This window comes from Chenopodium album, chromosome 22 (genome assembly GCF_948465745.1).
Source record: "Chenopodium album chromosome 22, dcCheAlbu1.1, whole genome shotgun sequence".
NCBI classification, from domain to species: Eukaryota; Viridiplantae; Streptophyta; class Magnoliopsida; order Caryophyllales; family Amaranthaceae; genus Chenopodium; species Chenopodium album.
In genome coordinates this window covers 15,950,402-15,973,048 of record NC_137855.1, presented here as the reverse complement: position 1 = coordinate 15,973,048, position 22,647 = coordinate 15,950,402, and the positions used below count along the sequence as shown (strand labels likewise).

Below are 22,647 nucleotides of genomic sequence, written 5' to 3'. Positions count from 1 at the left end.
CATTTTAAAACATAAAACTAATAGAAAGTTACCGGTGTTAGTAATAAGGGTGTTTAGCACATAATTATCATATATCAAGGTACACGGTTCATTTATAACTTCGCAAGGATACCCGGTGCAATTTTTACAACATTGGGGGTACACAGAATAATTTTTGGAAGCAATTAACCTTGATTGAGTAGAACTAAGTTAGCTTTAACGGAAAAATTATCATTAAGGCCACGATCGTAAAACCATAAATATAAAGGGCTACAAGAGATAATCGAAAAATAACTACTATACATTTCAATTAACTAATACTAGAGGGCTATCATTGAAATTTCCCAAAAAAAATGAAGTGAGATAGCTGAAATTGGGCAGAAGCATCAGACGTGAGGTCGCCGGCGATCAGAGAAGAGATCACCAATTCTTACTTGACCTCAACAATGGCGGTAATTCTTTCAGATCTCTCTCCTCTTCAACACCTTCAATTGCATCACTCACTCACTTTCTCTTTCTCTCTCTTCTTCCAGGATTCTTCCGGCATGACGCTGATGGATCTCATGACGTCCGACCCTAAGGCGGCACAACCACCACCATCTTCGTCTTCGTCGGCAACATCGGCGCCAATGCAAATGGCTCCGTCTACCACGATGCCGCCACCTTCATCTCTCGGGAAACCGGTTACTGATCGTAAATCGAAGAAGACACACACTACGTTAACTTCGTTACACCATGACACACTTTCTGCTGCTAGAGCTGTTCGTGCTAATATCTTGCCCCAAAAGCAGAAGAAAAGGGTATTTTTTTTATTTTTTATTTTGCTATCTTATATTTGCTATACTTTGATTTTTCTGAATTTTGCTTTGATTAGGATTGTAATTTGATTTGTTGATAAATTCACGAAATTAGATGATTAATGAAGAAAAGGGTATTTTATTTTACTGTCTCACATTTGCTATACTTTGATTTTTCTGAATTTTGCTTTAATTAGGATTGTAATTTGATTTGTTGATATATATACGAATTTAGATGATTGATTTGGGTGTAGTGAGTAGTGTTTGATGGATTTGATTGCTGAGAATTCTCGGTTCTTTCTGTAATGTAAGATTGTTGAAGTGAAGTGGAAAGTTTGTGCCATTTTCCGATTCGAGGTTTTGTTGCATTTACCAATTGTTACTTAAATTGAAATTCAACAAGTTTCATTTTTCGTGAGATATTAGGCTATAAGGGAATGACTAGCTTGTCTTGTGATATGTTGGTAGTGTTTATTCTTGGATATTCGTCACAATTATTAGTGTTGAATATTAGTGACTTGCTGTTGTCTTTGCTGATTGTGTTTTACAGCCAGTTTCATATGCGCAACTTGCAAGGAGTATACATGAACTAGCAGCTACATCTGATCAAGTATGTACTTTGAATTAGTGCATTACTCTGCATCCATATGTTTGGTGCTTGTGTTTTCCTTTTGTATCGCCTTTTCTTAAGTATGTTCTATTCTGTTGTTTTGTTTGTGTATTTTCTTGCAGAAAAATTCCCAGAAGCAGTTGGTGAATCATGTATTTCCGAAGCTTGCTGTATATAATTCTGTTGATCCTTCATTGGCTCCATCCCTTCTTATGGTAAGTTCTTTTTGCGATTTCGATATTTTGCACAAAACGAAAATTGCCACAAAAAAATTACATTAAAGAGTTCTGTTGTGTATGTCTATAGGTGAAATTAGCTGCATTGTTATGTACTGCAACTCATAGTTACTTTTCCTATTGAATGAGATTTGTTTACTCATAAAAAATGAAATTTTAGGGAGAAAGTAGGCATGGCTAAGTGGCTAACTGAACGAAACTGTTTTTGAGGATATGATCCTTCATACCCCTTCCGTTTCTTTTCAAGTGCCCAATTTGACTTGTGCATTATTCACATGCACCACTTTGAGCAATGTTGGTGCTTTATACATATGAATGAACATTTGAACATAGATATTTGAGTATTTATAGGAATTGTCTCTATGTATTTTTGCAATATATATTTATTAATTATAAAAGATCTTATTGCTCAAACTTCTACATTGGCATATCCGCATATGTGACGGTCAAATTGAGGCATTTATTTGAACAAAGGGAGTATGACTTGTGCTTAGAATCTAGCTTCTCTTCTGTAGTGTCTATATCTTTTGTTGATGTCCTTGTGTAATACTCGGACTGTGACACATTGGCACCAGGTCCTCTATTGTGTCCATTGTTGCTTTCGCATGTGTGTTTGTCTGTTGCCTGCCTTTGCGTTTCCCATTTCATTTGGTTGACATTGCATATTCGCACTGCTTTATAAAATGAGTGATAATGGATAATATCATGCTTGGTTGTATATGTTTGCTTCTGTGATTGTGAGTGACGTTTTAAAATTTCTGTTTTGATAGAAGTATTTCTTTGTTGGTTGTTGTCAGTATAAAAACGGTAAACTGCGTCGCTTTGTGTATGATCTGCTTTATTCTGGTCATAATATAACCTTTTTCAAGCTCAAGAAGTATTGCTGACAACATGAATGTATGATTATATCCTAAGAAATTTGACTCCCGTGATTTCTGTTAAATTCTTTATATGGGCATGATTTTTGCTGGTAAGCTAATAGTTACTGCTCTCTTTGCTATAAAATTTGCAGCTTCTTCAACAGTGTGAAGATAGAAATGTTCTACGATATGTCTACTATTACTTGGCAAGAATTTTATCAGATACTGGTTCACAAGGTCTAGGTACAGGTGGTGGCATACCAACTCCTAATTGGGATGCTTTAGCAGATATCGATGCTGTTGGTGGGGTTACTAGAGCAGATGTTGTTCCGAGAATAAGCCAGCAACTTACTACGGAGTCATTAAATGAAGATGTTGAGTGTGAGTGATCTTTTCTCCATCTGTCCTAAAATATCTTGTATCTGATAAGCTGTATGATTTCCAATTTTTGAAGTAGTTACAAGAATTTCTTGTTAAAAATTTATATTAGTGCTAAAATTACTGATATTCTTAGGCTGCTTGGTTAGTCGAAAAACAGGTATAAAGTTTGTTCCTTGCCCTTTTATATATTTTATAAGGACACGATGTGAATATTAGTAGAAAACTACTAAATGTTATTATGTAATGCTACTTTGATGACCTTAAATCATACGAATGGAGGGTGTCTTTAGTAGAATGATATAACAGTGTTATATGTTTTAACAATGATTTGTATAATTTCCTTGTTTGCCACTGCTTTTGGGAGTTTTTGCTGGTGATATGATTGATTAATATGTTGAGTTAATTTACATATAGTGTTGTTGCAGACTAGATGTCCCTAATATTTATTCTTTTCCTCTGATTGATTCATAGTGCCTTTGTGAACAAACTAAAATGCCAACTAGTAGACAGGCATCATATATTGGGCTCTCAGTTTAAAAATTCTTTTCGATCCATCAAGCTTTTGAATTATGGCATTAAAACTTGGGTTGCAAGTCTGCAACTCAAATTGGATGTAAATTGGAAGTTGTAGCAACTTGCTAAGAGGGTGTTTGACTCACAGAGTTCATGTATTAGGTATGGGTTTAAAATGATTGAAGTTCAAACCTTGTGTAATTGTGTTTTTTGAAAAATTTGCAATTTCTAAACCCATACCTCAAATCCCCAAAGTTATGGGGTCTAAAACTCAGGGGGGAGATTGGTTAAGCTAATGCCAAACCTTCAGGCATAAATCAAAATAGAAACAAAGCTCAATTCCAAATGGAACCAAGCACATGGTACCAAGTTTAAACCTTATATTGATTCCTAACCCACACCATACGCCCTTAAGCATTACTAGACAAGATTGTTGAACTTATGTGCTCATTTAAATAAACATTTTTTTTTTATTTGGGGAGGGGGGGGGGGTACAGGGGAGGTGGGACTGAGAAGGGGGTTGATGTAAATTGTAGGGTCTATATTGTTGTCTTGTCCATATTCAAAATTTGGACACTTCTTGAACTTGACCCAGTTTTCTTGATGTTAAACATTTTCCAAGTTTGTGGTCTCCAAACAAAATTTTGTTCCACTTAAGGAAGATATTAATCTTGTTTTATGATGAATAAACATTGGAAATTGATGTACTATATTTTTCCCTCACTTGATTTATTTGTCTTGGCATCTGACCTTTTGTATTTGTTGTTTGTTAAAGTTCATGCACGGAGACTACAAGCATTGAAGGCTCTTACATATGCTCCATCAAGCAACTCTGAAATTCTTATGAAAGTGTATGAAATTGTCTTTGGAATTCTTGACAAGGTTTGTCTCTGCTCTACTGCAGTTTTTAAATTGTAGATCCAAATGAAGCTTCCTTTCATGTATGACTAAATAAGCTATGGTGTGGAGTGAATTTGCAGATTTAAGTTTTGATATATCCATGGTTTTGAACCTTTTAAAAAGTATGTACTGACTGCTCAGTCTCAAGTTTGCAAAAAATATAATAAGGGCCATTGTTAATGAAAGCCAAATTGTGTGTTGTGCTATAGAGTTTTAAGAACCAGTATTTTTTTTATCCCTTTAACTAACCATTTACTAGGCGGTAGTAAATGGTAGGTTGCTTTATATGTCATTTTTATGAGGAAAGTCCCATGCCAATGCCCATGGTAACAAACTTCCCTCCAAGCACGTGTTTTCTTCATAAACATCCATTATCTTGTAGGAAATCCCTAGATTCCTTGACTAATTAAGGGAGTAAAAGTTAATGGGGAAAGTTAAACTAAAAGAGGCTAGTCTTCCTGTTCTTCAAGTTTGGCAATATTTCTCAGGTAAGATTAATCTCCCTTCGATTTCACACAGCTACACCACTAGTAACAAAACCCAACACCTCACAAACCATTGCAAACCCAACCAATTCCTTGGAAACCAACCCACATACCATTGTAAATCTTGCCCCAACCTTGCAAAATATGACTCCATGGTAGTTGAATTTATTTTCCTACCATCAAAGACTTGGAAGTTTGTCAACAATATTCATATTGGCAACGAGCTCATTGGAAATTGAGATGAAGTGGTGGTGGAGGTAGGATGGGAAGGCAGGAGGAAGTGAGTAATAGAGTTGGTAAGGGGAAAATGATGCCCCTGGGGCCTTGGTAACTGTTACCCTCATTTCAGGGAACAGCATTTGCCCTGCTTTAGGGATCTAAATACTTCTGGTTTTTTACTCCTGATTTTTCCACCCCAGTAACAAGTAATCCAGGTATGCCCTTAAAAAGGAGATACGGGGAGGGTGTTTTGGGGGGGGGGGGGGAGGGGGGACAACCATTACTATGGACACTTGCACATGTCAAACCTAATAACATTACAAAATAAATCTATTACCATCACAGACGACCGAATGGGGTGGCAACTTGAGGTAAGGCAGCCCAATTTCATATCGTATTACTCATTACATGCAAACACACAAAGTCTATAAAAGATTGGCCTTTATGATTTTGCCTCTTTCTTTTTGTCATCTCTGCTTTGGAGTATCCTGAAATTCAATCTTTTCCTAGAACTTTATTGAGTTTGATTCATCACCATGCAAATCACAATTTTTATGTTTTATTTTTTTTAATATTCATTTACTTATTAATTTTTAAAATCTTTCCCCACATGTTTCTATTTGTCAGGTTGCAGATGGACCAAACAAACCAAAAAAGGGGATATTTGGGACAAAAGGTGGTGATAAGGAGGTACTGTTTATGAACTTATCCTCTTCAAGTTTTTTATGTAGTGATTTCATAGTGGTCTTTTCATGCATATTTAAAATTTTAATTTGAGTGAGTTGGAAAATTTTGTGACTGATGCATTTGCAGTTATCTTAGCGGGATTGATAGCTTGTAGGATAGAGCAAGTCTTCCTTGTTTCATTTAGGTGCTATTTTGTGGGAATATTTCCTGGTTTTCTTTTTATGATATGAAGAGTAAATGGCATGCTGGCTTCTTTTACTTAGGATAATCATAGTTGTTGTCCTCAATTCTTGTAAATTAAAGCTGTATTTTGTTATTTGATGAAATTTTCTAGATCAAGAAAGTATTTTGCTATGTTAAACAAAGGTTTTGCTTTAAATTTGAATTGTAGTTCATTGTCCGGAGTAATTTGCAATATGCTGCCCTGAGCGCATTGAGAAGACTTCCTTTAGACCCAGGAAATCCAGTGTTCCTGAATCGAGCTGCACAGGGGTAAGCTTTTATTTGGTTATTTATTTTCACTTAACTAACTTAATTATCTAGTCTAAGTAATTCAGAATGTATCCCCATTGTTCCATATTATCTGACTCTTACAGTGTTAGAAAAAGTATTAGGAAGTAAAGCTTGACTCTTTCCCTTTAATTTAATTGAATTGAAGGTCAATTAATTAAATTTCTTTGCTGTTGATTACAAAGGAAAAACGACCACTGTGTTGATTACAAAAGTACAAACAGTGGCAAAACCTTGTTTTTCTTTGAAATACGTTACTAATCCACTAATCAACGTTCTTGGCATCCACCACTGAAATTTGCCTTTTGTCGGACAACACCGTCTTTTTCAGTGAACACTCTTCCACTGAATGATTACATATTGCTTGATAAGGAGAGAAAAGATTTTAACTCAAGATCTGTTCGGTTTCATTCTTATCTCATATTCTTACAAGTGGTAGCAGAATCAACGTTAGTGGAATCTAGTAAGGTAGTGAGCAATTCTTTTGGCTGAGAAATATGAGCGGCACCCCTACGAACATTACAACATTATTCGTCACTACCCGAAAAGCAAACGGTTGACCACCAACTTTTGATGAGCTAGCCAAATGCTTGAATAGATGGAAGTACGGAAAGTTAAGAGAAGGCTAGGTAATATGGTACACGTCAGTTTTTCCAAATCTATAGAGGAGCTTATTTTGATGATTGACAATCCGGATTTTACTAAATTTAGGTAGATAAATCTTGATTATACTGATATAGTGATATAGGGTGGTTTGTTGGGCGTTTTTCAATTTCTTGTATATTAGTCTTTTCTGAGTTGCTTTACCTAGCCTCTTCATCTTTTGAATCCTTTTTTATCGATATTTATTTAGGAGGCTACAGTTCATTTAAGGTTGTGAATAGGGGTGAGCATAACACGGTACCTTGTTAAAATTCCTAGAATCAAAACTTGTTGCAATCCTCAAAACGAGAATCGGAATAGGAACCAGAATGTTTGAACAGGTTCCTGGAAAATGGGAATAGGAATCGGAACCTGCAGGTCTGGTGCTGATTCAGGGTACCCTTTTAAATATACTTTGTACTTTTTTGCGTAATGATTTCAAAAAATTTTGAAGGGTCATAAATTTACTACTTTTACTACGTGCAAATACAACAAAAAGTAGTTGTTTAGCAAATTTAATACTACCTTCAGTTTGTGTTATATGCAACTTTGGAATTTTTCATATTTCACGAATAATACAACAAAGTTGCATATAATATAAACTGGAGGTAGTACATATATTTATAATTATTAATTTAATTTTTATTTATTAGAATTTGGGCTTGAATTGATGTAAATGTGCTTAAGTGATACTTTTATCAGGTTTCACGGTACAGGTTCTCAATTTTTTAGAACTAGAACCTGAACCGGAACATGTTACAGGTTCCCTGTTTTACTACCCGGAATTGGAACTTATTGTATTCCTAACAGGTTCTGGTTTCGATTCAAGGTACCCTTATTTTTTGCTCACCCCTAGTTGTGAATAGTGTGGACATGGGTTGAGGTAGGAGCAATGCTAATTGGTATGCTTTTAAAAGTGCGGGCGGAGTTTGCTAATCACTATCATGTCAGATATTTGTCTGCTTTGCTGGTCAGTTGCAATATACTAGCTAAGCTCTAACAATGTAACAGTAATGAAATAGCAATAAAAATGGAATCTTTTAGAGGAAAGCTTGGAACTTGATTTAATTGAATAATAACGGCTACAAGGTTCTCTACTGCTACTGATATTCTACTTAGTACAATACTTCTCTCAACATGCCTCTCCTATTTCGTTACTATCACTATATATACCAAGTTCCCAATACAAGCAATCCAACCCTAGCAATAAAATGCTTTGTCTTGTTCTGCCAAGGAGGCCTTCACTGCAGTAGTACATTCACCACATTCCATAGTGGAGCATTAAATCATTTTGTCCTGTTCCGGGTTACTCTGCTGCTGCTGATGGTCTTGTGCTCTGATTTTGTGCCTTCTCTCATATACCCTTATGGGCTGTTGTGTAGGCTCGACCCGATCCATGACATCAGTGTGAAGTTTGCTACCACCAGGTGGCAAATATCTTTGAAGGAAGTTGTTTGCATTGCGTGGGCCATGGGGACTAGGGAGTCCTACTTTGATTTGTTTGGAAGGGTTAATTAGAAGAAGTTATTGTGGGCCACTGTATTTATGGTTGTTCTGTGATGTAGTTAGAAATGGAATCAAGTAATCAACAAATATATTTTATAGTGATTTGCTCTAATTTGGAGATTCAAGTTACTTGGGTTACTTTGGAAATTATGGTGGATAGTTATTCTCTTTTTCATGTGAAGGAGTAAAAAGTTTTGAATAATGAATACTTGCAGGATTTCATTTGCCGATCCTGTTGCTGTGAGACACTCTTTGGAGATACTATCTGACCTAGCAGCTAAAGACCCTTATGCTGTTGCAATGACATTAGGTAAAACATGCAGTTCTGTGAAATATTCTGGTAAACTTGAATAAATGTGACCTTTAGATTGCTATGTGCCTGTTTATTATTTGGATTTGTGTTCTTTCCTGTCAATTGTGGATACTGTTCTCACTTTCATGTTTAATATTTTTGCTTTAATTCAGAGTACACCGCCTACTGAGTATACTATTTTGTATGTGATCCTGATTCCATACTCAGGAGTGTAACTATGTAAGCTAGGTGTCATGTTATAGATTGATGGACTCTAGCTGTTTATGATCTCTGTCAAAGAAGATTGTGTTTAGGGGAAGGGAAGAAGATAGGATTTGGGAATGCAAATTTTTTTGGTTATGTTCATGCTAATTGTGAGATTATATTAGTATGATTCTCTGAATATAGTTGCTTAATATGCTTTAGACTGTGTGGAAAATGTGGCTGTGATTTTTAAATAGTTTTTGTAATGTCATTCTTTAAATGATTTGCTGCCTTGTGTCTGTTGCTGATGTGCACCATCAATGTCCTTGTACTTTAATTTCTTACTACAAACTTCCACATCAGTACACTGGCTGACTGGCAGCTGCAATCTTCAGCTACTAGTATATATGATTAAAAAAGATCCTTTGGCCATGAGCAGCTTAAGTTTATATAATCATATGGTTGTAATATTCTCTAGTTCTTGCAATTAAGGGATTTGTTTGTTACAGTAACCTTGCTAGTAAGTTCTGTCACCTTTTGTGGGTCTGACCTATCTGAGTATCTGACACTTGGGAATATTTTTTTTAATGCAGGAAAGCAAATTGCATCCGGAGGTATGTTGGTTTTCTATATACGTGGACTGTTTCATGGATTTACTAGTATTTACTTAGTTTTTATCATAAAAACTCGGAATATCCCCCAGCCACCCTGAAAGTAGTCTTATCACCTTGAAAACCAACCCTTGCAGTGGTATTAGGGGTGTGTTGAGGTAGGTTAAACGCCGGAAAATTAGGTCAGTGGTGGAAATCTGGCTAGAGGTAGTAACATTTTACCTTTTATTAGGTAGTTTCTTTTAACAATTTAGTTTCTCATAAAATCTGGGTTTAATTAGGTAGATTCTGACAAAAAATCCTTTATTTATTTATTTATTTATTTATTTATTTATTTATTTATTTATGTTTGTGGTATTGGCAGTCTGGTAGCTAGTTATACTTTTATGTGATCTTTACCATTATATATCATATTTAATGCGAAGAAACTAATATTGTGTGATGTGAAGTTGGCCTGTCTGACATCAGTCACCAGTTAGATGAAATTATCTTATGCCAAATTAGATTATTGTAAGACATAGAGGGAAACCTCCATGGAGATTGGCATGCTTGGATGGGCTTTGTGATTAGAGGGGATTTGCGGAATATTAGTGTAGGATTAAGTAGATTATGGACTTTGCGGAATGAATAGTCATCCTGGCTTTCCATTTGCTGCTACAGTATAGGGGTTTTCTATGGTTACTATTTTAATGACACAAAGCATGGTTAACATTTTCTATAATTGATGATCTTGAGAGGATTGGTGAATCCGGTCCTCTCAAGATCATATGAACCAGGTGTTTAAAATGTTGATGATCTTTTCCTGTTTAAAAAGTTCTTTATGTTGCAAAACTAATAATATAGATGTTTATGAACCAGGTGCACTTCATGATGTTCTCCATTTGCATGATGTGCTTGCTAGAGTTGCCCTTGCAAAATTGTGCCATACAATTTCAAGAGCACGGGCTCTAGATGGTAAGGGATTGCATATCATGTTGCAGTAACGTTTATAGTAATGTGTGACTTGATGGTTTCCATGCTAATGATTTATATGCAGAAAGGCCTGATATTAAAACTCAGTTTAATTCACTGCTCTATCAACTCCTCCTTGATCCAAGTGAAAGAGTTTGCTTTGAGGCTATCCTTTGTGTTTTGGGAAAATATGACAACTCTGAAAGGTCTGAATCTGTAGACACTTCTTTTCTTCTGTCGTCTGTATATCTTTCATGCCATTTGAAACTGCCTCCCCTGATTACTCTAGCTTAAAAAAGATTTCCCTGTTCATGTTTTGGTTTATGCTTTGTAGGACTGAAGAACGAGCTGCTGGGTGGTATCGTTTGACTAGAGAGATCTTGAAGCTGCCTGATGCACCATCTGTATTGTCAAAAGATGCTAAGAAAGATTCCAAGGATGAAGCTAAAGATGTGCTCCCTCCAAAGTCAGCCAAAGACAAATCGAAGAAAACAAGGCGTCCCCAGCCCCTTATTAAACTTGTCATGAGAAGGTAGGAATTGTCCCTTATCCCAGTAATCCTTCTAACTCCAAAAATAAGTCTTCTAATTATAAGAATTTTTGGTCCAGAATCATTATATTGACGGTGTTAATATATACTTTCTGATAAATTTTGCATGTGGTCTGCCCATCCATTTGGATCATGTTTTCGTATTTTGCTTCAGGCTGGAGAGTGCTTTCCGTAGTTTCTCAAGGCCTGTATTGCATGCAGCTGCAAGGGTTGTTCAGGAAATGGGAAAAAGCCGAGCTGCAGCTATCTCTGTTGGTTTACAGGATATTGATGAACGAGACTATGTTAATACATTTTCAGATACACAAGACGATCCTGATGTTAGTGACAGCTCCCATCCTGAAGGTAAGGCTGTATTGCATTTTTTAATTCTGGACATTTTGTGGTGGTCTTAATTGCACATGCCTCATGATTCCCTCGTATGCCTTCATTAAATTGCACTTTCAAGCCATCAAAGTTGACACTCTTATCAAATTTTCTTTTCTCTCTTATTCTTTTTTTTTGTGTGTGTGTTGTCCTTAATATGTCACTTATGATGGGCAAACTCTTTCATATCCCAACAAATAACCAGGTATTAGAAGAACAACTTCTGGTTCAAATGGAACTGGTGCAAGGGATACAATAGCAAGCTTATTAGCTTCATTAATGGAAATAGTGCGGACAACAGTAGCCTGTGAATGTGTTTATGTCCGTGCTATGGTAATCAAAGCATTGATCTGGATGCAAAGTCCTCATGAATCATTTGATGAATTAAAATCCATCATTGCATCAGAGTTGTCAGATCCTGCATGGCCAGCAGCACTGTTGAATGATGTTTTGCTGACTCTCCATGCTCGATTCAAGGTTAGAAATCTTATGCTACACCGCCTTCAAGGAAATTTTGCCATGTGAATACTGATTAGTGTCACATATGTTTGAGGTCTATATCTTGTATTTTGCTTCTTATTTCTTTCTGGTGATTCTATTTACTAGTATTTATTTTATTCATTTAGATGTAATAATGGACCTTAGTCACAATTTAGTTATCTTATAACTTCAGTTATTGCAAGTGATTGTTCCATACTATCTGCTTCATGAAATGATACCTATTTGGTGGCCTTGGCCATGTGGTAATTTTGATGAATGAACTATTTCCAATATTATTTTGATTAGACCATGAAACATAAATAAACCTTTTTTTTTAAGGCTTTGCTCTAATGAAAATGCAACAAATTTAAAGAACGGATGTGAACATGGTTGCTCCCAATGTGCCACATGGCTAAGGAGCATGGTTAAAGTTCAAAAGTACAGTCAGCTTTGTCAAGTTGATAAAAACACCCAGTATGCCAATAGTGGGTTGGAGAACCTTTTTATTTATTTTAATTTTATATTTCTATAAAAGTATTTATGTTTAATGAAATGGACATGCAAGTGTAGTAGAACATTTAGTTTGGAGCATGATTTTTATTGTACTACCAAGAGCAAAAATTCAAGCACTGGGGTTGGTGGTTGTCATGTTAATTGTCTGTGAAAGGTTTGGTGCTAACATCTCTAGGCTGTCTCGGTTTCGGATGCAGATTTGAAATATGGAATTAGTGCGTAGTAGGATGCAGATAATAGAAGATACATTCTTTTTATGTTTGGCAGTGCCTTATCATTGTAATAAAATTTTGGAATTAAAGTGGACTGTATTTGCTTCTTTAAAACAATAATTTATGTCATGATTCATAAGATTGATTGGAAGAAAACATTAAGGTTTAATTTTTGGCTATTTGTGCTTCTGTATTCTCTGTCACACGTGATCATGCTTTTAATTTACTGCCCTGTAATGTAGCTGAGATCATTAAACATTTTGCTTATTCTGGTACTTATAATTCTCATAACTACAGGCAACTCCAGATATGGCTGTGACTCTACTAGAAATTGCTAGGATTTTCGCCACAAAGGTTCCCGGAAAGATTGACGCAGACGTACTACAACTTTTATGGAAAGTAAGTTCAAAGCATTCTTCCCAGCAATTAAGTTGCTCCATTTAAATACTGCACTTGTCTGTTTTGGCTCTTGTGTAAATCTCCTGCAGTCATGCAACCTTTTTCTAATTGATCTCCTATTGTTTAGCTAAAAAAATGCCGTATTCTTATGCTTCTAGAGCCACCCCTAATTGGTAGGAATTGTTAATTCTAAGAGGTTGAGATTTTTTCTTAAATTTTTCCAATTCGAAGAACTTATGAGCCCGGAAGTTTTATTAACATTTTCAAACTTATTTTAACTTATTAGATTAAATCCTAAATTTTAAATATGAACTTATTGCTACTAAAACTTAACTTTTACAAAGGTAGCAATTATTAGCCTATTACCAGACCACCTACTTCCCTTTAAATAATTCATATGCATTTTTGTCTTCAAATTAGTGAAATAAGATGAGGATAACACAACATATGAAGTGGATTCTCTCAATTGCTAATTCATTCTTTTATTCAATATAGAGAACTGTACTAAGACTTTTAATGTCAACATAAACCAGGGCTTCAATACAAGTTGCCTGGAAGCTTGCACCTTAATAATGACTTGCCAAGATTCGAACCCCCCTCCAAGGGAATAGTGTCAATTTATTTTGGTCTGAGTGAGATCCACTTGGTTTCTCTAGATATTATGTGATTTTTGTTTGTGTCTTTGATGTTCGATGTTTAAAATCTAAGTAGCTGAAATGGAAAAATTATGGAGCTAATATTCCTATGTATTTGCAGACTTGCCTTGTGGGAGCTGGTCCAGATGGCAAACACACTGCTTTAGAAGCAGTGACCATCGTCCTCGATTTACCACCTCCACAGCCAGGTTCAATGGCGGGCATCACTTCTGTGGACAGAGTATCAGCTTCTGATCCAAAGTCAGCTTTGGCTTTACAAAGATTAGTCCAAGCAGCAGTGAGTATTACATTTTTTTGTTTCTAGTGAATTTTTTATTGATTTTTAAAATTCATGAATTTTAATTCTTTTTTTTTTTTTTGGGTTTTTTCTAAGGGCATCACTCTCCTAAATGTTTTTTTTTTTTTTAATGCATCACTTCCTTTTTAAGACATCTTCTCTTATATTTTATTGTATCTTTCTACTGTTTTTAATTATTTCTCTTCTATCACATCCCTTAAGTAACTGTTACCCTACTCTCTTTCTATTATTATTTTTTTTATTCCCAACAAAACCTACATACACAAAATTTTATTCCATTCTACTCGCTTCCCTAAAACTACGTGTTGGTGAAATTGATGCACTTAAAAAAATGGAGGGAGTATTTTATTAGATTGTAGTATGTTTTCTGAACTTCTAGCTGCACAGGTGTGGTTTCTTGGCGAAAATGCAAATTATGCTGCATCCGAATATGCTTGGGAATCAGCAACACCCCCAGGTACTGCATTAATGATGTTGGATGCTGATAAAATGGTTGCAGCAGCAAGTTCTCGTAATCCCACGCTTGCTACTGCTTTGACTCGACTTCAAAGGTGTGCCTTTAATGGCAGTTGGGAGGTACTACCTCTGTTCCTTAATGTTCTTTAAGCTTTCCACACATGTTTGTTTCTTTCAATTCTTAACACTTTTCATCTCTTTTTAGTTTATGATAGAATGAGTTCTTGAAAGTAAGATACTACAAAATGTTGGCTGTGAGATGGTTCTCTTTCATATCAGTTGTCTAAGAACAAGTTTTCATGCATTGCGCAACTGTGCTAATTAGATCATATAAAATTTTCTGCATAGGATCCCTAGTTAACATGATAATGAATTTTAAAAAAATTTATCTTATAAACTATTTTTTTTTTATTATTATTATTGAAAATTTTGTTACAAAGGGCCTTTTATATTAGTAAGTTGATTTCTCCTCTTCTCCTCAAAAATATTAGTAAGTTGATTTTTATATAAAAAAAGTGGCATTTTGGACCTTAAAACAATTTTTTATTTTTTTTAATTGACTGAGACCTTTGACCGGATTCAGACCATTGACGACTACATTCCAGCATTGACTATGTTCAATGCACGTGCCTTCTTCAAAAGCCTCGTATCCTTTTTTCTTCCTAACCTCCACCTCCACCATCCCGCCATTTTTTAACCAACTTCCCATACCATTTTGCTTAACATCATACATAAAATCTAATTTTGATTTGCAAACTAAATATAATTTCGCTTTTCTTGTATAGAGAAATTAGAAGGGGGAAGCAGGGGTGAAATTTGCCCCTAAGTAACATTTCTAGGGTTTATAAATTTGATTGAAATTTTTTTTTAAATTGCTTTTCCCTCCTCGCAATCTCTTTTCCTTTTGGTCTGTTGCGTCCTACTAGGGGTGTTAACGAGCCAAACCAAGTGCTAAAATCCCCTAGACGTGGGCTCGGCTCGAGCACTAAGTGAGTTATCTTGTCTCAAATTTACCTGTTTTCACCAATTTTCCCTTTAACCTTTAAAAATTTATAATACTCCATGGAGTCCGTGTTTTTATGATTTCTGTCCACCAAAGATGGCCGCCTTCCTTCATAACAGACACCATATCTTCTTTCTCCTTGTTAAATCTCCTTCAACAATCAATCTTTTATCTTTTCTCATTCACATAAATCTTTTCCTCTATTTTATTCTTTTCCATAACTGAACGTCTTTCCAAAGTAACATAAATCAAATCAAGCATGTGCTAACTATCCAAGTAACAATCAGAGGTAATTCAAGAGCTGGAATTTCAGAAAAATGGACCGCATCATGAAATTAATATGATAATCAAGACCAGAAATTTTTTGAAATTTAATCCCAATTCACCCTGACTGCAAATTGGCAATTCAAAATTGTGCTAAAGTGGTGTTAGTGCTGGTGGAAGGGTGGTTTGGACACGTGAGTACTGGAGCCAGCTGGAGGTGTACTCTGCCATAAATAATTGTGGGGTGGGAAGACTGGGAACTAATGGATATGTGATCAATGACAATGTTGTTAGTGTGGGGGTGGTAGGCTGGATTGGTGGGGTGATGCTTGAAAGTAAGATGATTGTATGTTGAACCATGCTGTGAAAATGGAGTAAAGCTTGGTCCATCCAATTGTTTGGCATGGGTGCATTACACCATAGATTAATCTTTCAGACTTTACTGTCCAGAACAAATTCAAATTTGTTTAGTGCTCTTGCTGAAATGTTTCTTCATATGTTACACTGACCTGCATTGAAGATATCTAGAGCCAATCGCAAGATAGGCCAGATTGGTTCTTCATATATTCTCAGTTCACCCTTGGTACCCTTTGAGGAGATTAGGAAAGAAACGGAGTAAAACTATGGGGGAAATAATTGTTGTAATGCAGTCTTATGACATAGATGTCTTATATAGTGTTCTTGTGGTTAGAATCTTCTATATCTCATATGCAAATCAGGTTGATATTAACCCCTTTATCTGGAATTTTCATTAGATCCGTATAGTTGCTGTGCAAGCTTTGACAACAATGGCTATCAGATCCGGTGAACCATACAGGATACAGATCTATGAGTTCTTGAATGCTTTAGCTCATGGAGGAGTACAGGCAAAGTTTTCTGATCTCCATGTTAGTAATGGTGAAGATCAAGGGGCAAGTGGCACGGGACTTGGATCTCTTTTGAGTCCGATGATACAAGTGCTTGATGAAATGTATAAAGCACAAGATGATCTAATCAGGTAAGAAGTCAATTCTCTTATTTGTATGTACTTTTTGATTTGCAAATTTTTCTGTTGATCCTTAAAGAGGCTTATCCAACTATTATCACAGGGATATAAGGACCCATGACAATGCAAAGAAGGAATGGACTGATGAAGAACTAAAAAAGTTATATGAGACTCATGAGAGATTGCTGGATTTTGTTTCACTATTTTGTTATGTTCCTAGAGCGAAGTATCTCCCACTGGGACCAACAAGGTAAGCTCTTGTCTTCTTGACATAATTAGCCTTTCAATCTGTCTAACTAGTAGAACCTACTTGATATGCAAGTAGATATTCAGAAACTTTCAAGAAAGAAAAGATAATTCGGCCTTTGACCATTCTCATTTCCATATTCTATATCATTGTATTGACTTGATCTGTGGGGTATCTTCCTTTTATACTACCTCCGTTGCATTATAGATGCATTGTTTTGACTCTTCTACTTTCCAATACACTACTTTGACATTAGTTTTTGTATACAATAGAAAAAAAAAATTAAATAATTTATGTTTGAAAATATACATTGAGACCAATCCACAATATTTTACATATAAGGATATTAATATTTATTTTTAATATTTATTAAAAAGTGTACTCAAAGTTGGCAAATGAATAGTACAAAAAGTCAAAACGTTGCATATACACCAATTTGTATATGTTTCAAAATTGCAGTTTATGCACGCGGGGGGTGGGGGGGGGGGGGTGGTGGCGCAGGGGAGTAGGTAGAAGCCGTAGGAGGTAGGACTGATGCTGACTGTATTGGCTCTTTATTTTATTCATGCTGACAGTTATGATTGCTTCCTTTTGAAATTACATTGCAGTTCAAAGCTTATTGAGATCTACCGCAACAAGCATAATATCAGTGTGTCGACTGGTATAAGTGGCTTCAGCAGTTTAAATGATCCTGCTGTTGCAACTGGGATTTCTGACCTTATGTATGAAACCAAAGCAACGCCTACTGAATCTGATGGGCTTGATGACGACCTTGTCAATGCATGGGCAGCAAACCTTGGTGATGATGGCTTGCTGGGAAAGAATGCACCTGCAATGAACAGAGTAAGATAAATTATTGTATTTGTCTTTCACGCTGTACGTTTTAGGTATGATGAGCTTGGTGAGATAAATATGCTGCAAGCCCATTAGGTAGCCATGATGTTCCACAACTAGCTTGCCTCTTTTAACCACTCTTTTATTTACTACCGATTTTCTTTTAATGTGGGACTTCTCATATTATGGTAATGAGCTAGCTTTTTTCATTTATAATGATGTTAAGGTTAGAGGTGAGAAGTAGCTAAGTTGTTGGCACTTTCAAAAATGTTGAGTTGTCTCTGTATGAGTTGAAGATTTTTAGTATCTTATTAAATCAACTTGCTTATATGCTTTGTAACACCTTATGTCCTATCTTGAGAAATGAGGGGGTTAAACATAGGTAATAACTAATAAATAGAATGTGTCCAGAGCTTCCTTGTGGGTCTAATGTACACCTTATGATTTTGAAATGTAAAGTTTTAGAGGTAATAATCCATAGTGGATTTTCATATATGATTTAATGAAACTAGAATATCACATTCAGGTGGGTTTTTAAATCCTTGACACAGTGCCTCTTATATTAATACCATGGTACTGCAATGCTAAGCTGCCTACCTTTTGTCACCGTTTAAATAGTTTTTCTATTGCCGAAATCAAGTACGCATAATTCTATGCCCTGGGTTGGTCATCTGACACCATGTCCTTACTGCTTGCATGTTTTATGGTGCTAGGTTAATGAGTTTCTTGCTGGGATGGGAACTGATGCTCCAGATGTTGAGGAGGAGAACGTCATTGCTCGACCTTCTGTTGGTTATGATGACATGTGGGCAAAGACACTTCTGGAGACCACAGAACTTGAGGTATGCATCTGAGCATTCTCTGGGTTCTATTATTAGTATTATTTTCTCTTATCTAGAAAGTCCTCCGAACTTCCCTTTTCATTTCTTTTGCCACTAATTTTGCACCTTGTTTGTATGTACGATTTTGCAGGAAGATGATGCGCGGTCATATGGATCATCTTCTCCAGATTCAGCAGGATCAGTTGGGACCTCCATATCATCACATTTTGGTGGAATGAATTATCCTTCACTTTTTAGTTCAAAGCCATCATATGGGGGCTCACAGTCATCGGTATGAATTGATTTTGATACTAGATTTTGGTCTTTTCTAAATATCTTCCCTTTGTCTGTTTCTTTATGGCTATTTTTTCCTTTTCTTTTCCTGTATTTTTCTTAATTGCTGAAAAAGTCCAAGTTACAATATAATACCAGCATTTCCTACTTTGTCGACTTTATTTCCCCATTTTTTTCAACAGAGGATTAAATAAAAGATATATATGAGAGAGTAAGTGGTTTCCGCCTAGGTATTCTAGAGTACGGCTAGTCTCATCACATCTTTGTTATGTATCCTTCTTAATGACATTTTCTTCTGTGGCCTACTGTAAAAATAAAAAATTTAATGTGGCTCCATCTTTCTCTTCTGTAACTTTTCCCTTCAACCATCAAATGCATTGGATTCACCCCAAAACATACCTATTTAGCCTTATTAACCTCTTTGAATCTGACCAAATTTATAAGGCTTGATGCTTTAGGTAGAGCTCTGTTTCCTTCACAGAGACAGCTCCTCTTTTCCTGCACTGACACTCATACTTTGCAAAACATAAATGCAAGCTATTGACCAAGGGATCCTCAGCAGAAACTTCCTTTGACCTTTAAAAATCCATTACCTAAGCACACATCTCCTACATCCTTAGATTGGCTACCATTTCTAAGTGGAGAATGCCTTCCTTATCTAAGCACACATCTCCACATCCTTAGATCATGCATCTTGATCCCCTTTCTTTAAGAACTCTCATTGTCATTAGAGACATAGAAAATAGGTTGTTAACCTGTATCTTTTTCCCATGAAAACACTTCTCCAAGTTTGAATGAGACAGATTTTTTGTTCAATGAGGTTTCCATGTTAGTTGTAAAACTCTTTTCCTATGTCCCCCTCCCCAGCTTCCTTACGGGATATCCTTCTAACTTTAGAGATTTTGACTTGTGAGAGGGTTTCTCTAAAGTATGTATTTCAACCATTGTACAAAAAAATTAACTGTAGCAGTGGAAGGATGGCAATACACAAGTGGTTGTCTCTCTTTGGTGAGTGAAACCTCTAATATCCTTGACTCATCTACATGAGTTGATGCCTTGATTTTTAGAATTTGGGTTTTCAAAGTTAAATACTCGTTCTGTATGTTATTCCTTCGTTACTTGGAGATGTAACCCCTCTATCTTCACGCTTTCCTATGCAGAATTTCAACCATTAAATTCTTTATTACCAATAAATATAAGTATAAAAATGTTCATATTTCTAAAGCGTAATTGTGATGAATCTAGCAAGATCCCACGAGACTCTGTTTTCTCTAAATTGTAGATCTCCAACAAAAGTCAAAGAGTGTGAATGGTGTAATTTGCAAGACGTTGCATCTATATAAATAGATGGGGGAAGTTGAATTTGATGTCAGTCTCTATTTAATGTTTCTTTAGGTTAAACTGAATTTGATGGTATCCCATATCATCTAAAAATAGACTGAGGATAGGCTAAGTTTGTACTTTGTAGAGACTGAGGGAATTTGTTTCTGACTTTAACCTTTAATATGTGTCTGAACTCAGGTAGTGTCATGCTAACATGGGTACAGCTGGATAGGTGGCGAGTCTGATTATCATAGCTTCAAACCTGATATTTTAGCTATACTAAACAAACTCGACCCAACAAAATAACAAATGTATAAAATGGCTCAAGGCATACCACCAAGGAGATAGGGATCCCTGCACCCTATTGAAGTGAGGCACACTTAATAAATAAAGAGAAAAAAAAAATCTGGGAAAAAAAAAAAAAAATTTGCGTCCCTCTCCTTGATTGCCTTGCCTAGATCAAAAAAAGGTTCATGGCCCATGTCGCCTTGCGCCTAGGCACACCTTTTTATATGCTGGACCCAACTGATCTGTTTTACAACTCTACTTTATATCATCTTGCTTTGTGAGCAATTATCTGGAATAACAAACTATTTAACTTGCAGGAGAAGGCATCTAACAAGTATCCCATGGGGGGTAGCTCATCTCTCTACGAGGGCTATGGCTCTCCGGTCAGTGCTCACTAAACAACCTTTTTCCCCCCTTGTGTTCTCTGCTGTGTTAATTTGCTATTAGTTATGCCTTACTGATACCTCTAGCATCTACAGATTAAAGAAGAACCTCCATCATATGAATCACATGCCTTTGAGAGAGAAGATTCATTTGTTAATCCATTAGCTGGTTCTGCATCTCGTAGTTTTGGATCCCAGGATGAAGAACGAGTTTCTTCTGGAACTCCTCAGCCTGGAACTGCTCTCTATGACTTTACTGCTGGTGGGGATGACGAGGTAAATCCACTTGTGCAACTTGTTCAGATTTTGGGTTTTTACTGTCTGGTGGATTAGATGATTAAATTTGTTTTAAAATTTTCCTTTTTCATTTTGTGCAGCCAAAAGCATATCCATATCCTATTGTTTTTCTAACAGTTAGATATTGATCATTCTCTATTTTCATGCAGTTAAATCTAACAGCAGGCGAAGAGGTTGAAATTGAGGATGAAGTGGATGGCTGGTTTTTTGTAAGTGAAGATGTCTTTTTTTTTTTCCCCTTAAGAACTTTTATCATTCAAAAGAAACCCTGGCTTTTGGTATGCTTGTGTTGATTCTGGTTTTAGATGAAATACAGGGTGAGTATGTTTGCGATTTCACATATGGTGCTATTCTACTGTAGGGGTGTTATATGGGCAAACACCACTACAGCTTTTGGAGTTTTTAGGGTGTAGTCAGTCTAGTCACTAGTTACAAAATGTGTCAATGCTTTTTTTAGGAGTTGAGGTGTCAAAAAACTGTTTGGCTAGGTGCCCATGATTCAAAATTGTGCATTAATGATGTGCTCTCTTCTGCTTAACCTGACTTAATGCCATTGCACACATTCCCTACTTTCTGACGTGCACACAGTGTCCTTACTGACTATTACTTCTGAACTTTCAGGTAAGGAAGTAACGCCCTGGTAGAGATGGGAAGGTGGCTGGGCTAGTACCAGTACTTTATGTTAATCAGTCTTGATGACATTTCCTGTATTCGTGTGGATAAATCATTTGCATCTCATGATGTATTTCAGAAAGGACATAATTATCCCCTTGTGGTATATGTAAAGAAGCTAGTAACTGTTTCTGCGGCTTAAAGAGAGTTCACTGGAGGGAAAGGTTTTCTTTTATTTATGGTTAAGGCAGATCGTTGTTGCTGACTGATGAGTCTTGTTGACTAAAATGTGTCGACTCCATACTAGATTTGTATCTGCTGATCTGGTCTGTGCCGATACGCTTCGCACATGTTATCTGTATAGCTCATTAGGTGAGCTGCATTGTTTGAAGCCCTGGTGTTGTTTGTAGTCAGGTTTGTCTCATGGAAACTCATGTTGTGATCGAGTTCCACATCATTTACTGAAATACATTGTAGGTAGAACATATGTATAGTTATCTACTTATCTTGGTTGTGTAGGCTGCAGTCCAAATACAGTTTGATGTAGTTTTGTAGAGTTGACATTTCAAGACCTAGGTATGTAAAACCCATTCTTTTTTGTAGCATATAATGTGCAATTGACGTCAACGCCTTTATTATGATACCCATTTTTGTAGAATAGTAAGTATTATAAACATGGTTACAATATGCAGCTAAACAGATTGCTTAAGTGGAGCTTAATCTTCCACTATCTCATCCATCATCATATCTTGTAGGACACCTTCATTATCCCTGTTGTCTAGATAATAATCGTATGTGACATCTTCAGTAATCCCATTATTTTGGCAATACGTCTAGACTGCTGCATAAGATTTGTCCTACGTCATGAAAGGTTCAAAAAGATATTCATGGCCTTCAAATGATAAAAATTTTCCAGTTTCAATACCTTCTAAATATTTGTAAACTAACTCAGTATTGTTTTTTTTTATATACTCCGTACTAAA

The 22,647-nt window shown here is 36.0% G+C and overlaps 1 protein-coding gene across 1 annotated transcript; it reads left to right on the top strand.

Annotated features, from left to right (window-relative positions):
- The first annotated feature begins 294 nt into the window (after positions 1–294).
- Positions 295–22,302, top strand: LOC145605312 (uncharacterized). Its single transcript, XM_081661349.1, has 27 exons — positions 295–431; positions 513–779; positions 1,327–1,386; positions 1,509–1,601; positions 2,635–2,863; positions 4,152–4,258; positions 5,608–5,670; positions 6,059–6,159; positions 8,541–8,635; positions 9,415–9,435; positions 10,291–10,386; positions 10,469–10,589; positions 10,718–10,915; positions 11,088–11,278; positions 11,505–11,776; positions 12,802–12,903; positions 13,660–13,836; positions 14,245–14,433; positions 16,336–16,577; positions 16,669–16,815; positions 17,421–17,655; positions 18,360–18,488; positions 18,619–18,759; positions 20,690–20,755; positions 20,852–21,031; positions 21,202–21,261; positions 21,674–22,302. Exons 1-27 carry the CDS (start codon positions 426–428, stop codon positions 21,683–21,685), a joined length of 3,600 nt encoding a protein of 1,199 aa, XP_081517475.1. The 5' UTR covers positions 295–425; the 3' UTR covers positions 21,686–22,302.
- Positions 22,303–22,647: the final 345 nt, after the last annotated feature.

Coding starts and splice junctions, on each gene's coding strand:
- LOC145605312 (XM_081661349.1), top strand. Junction 10,387..10,468: donor AAGAGCACGGGCTCTAGATG/GTAAGGGATTGC, acceptor ATTTATATGCAG/AAAGGCCTGATATTAAAACT. Junction 16,816..17,420: donor CTCCCACTGGGACCAACAAG/GTAAGCTCTTGT, acceptor ATTACATTGCAG/TTCAAAGCTTATTGAGATCT.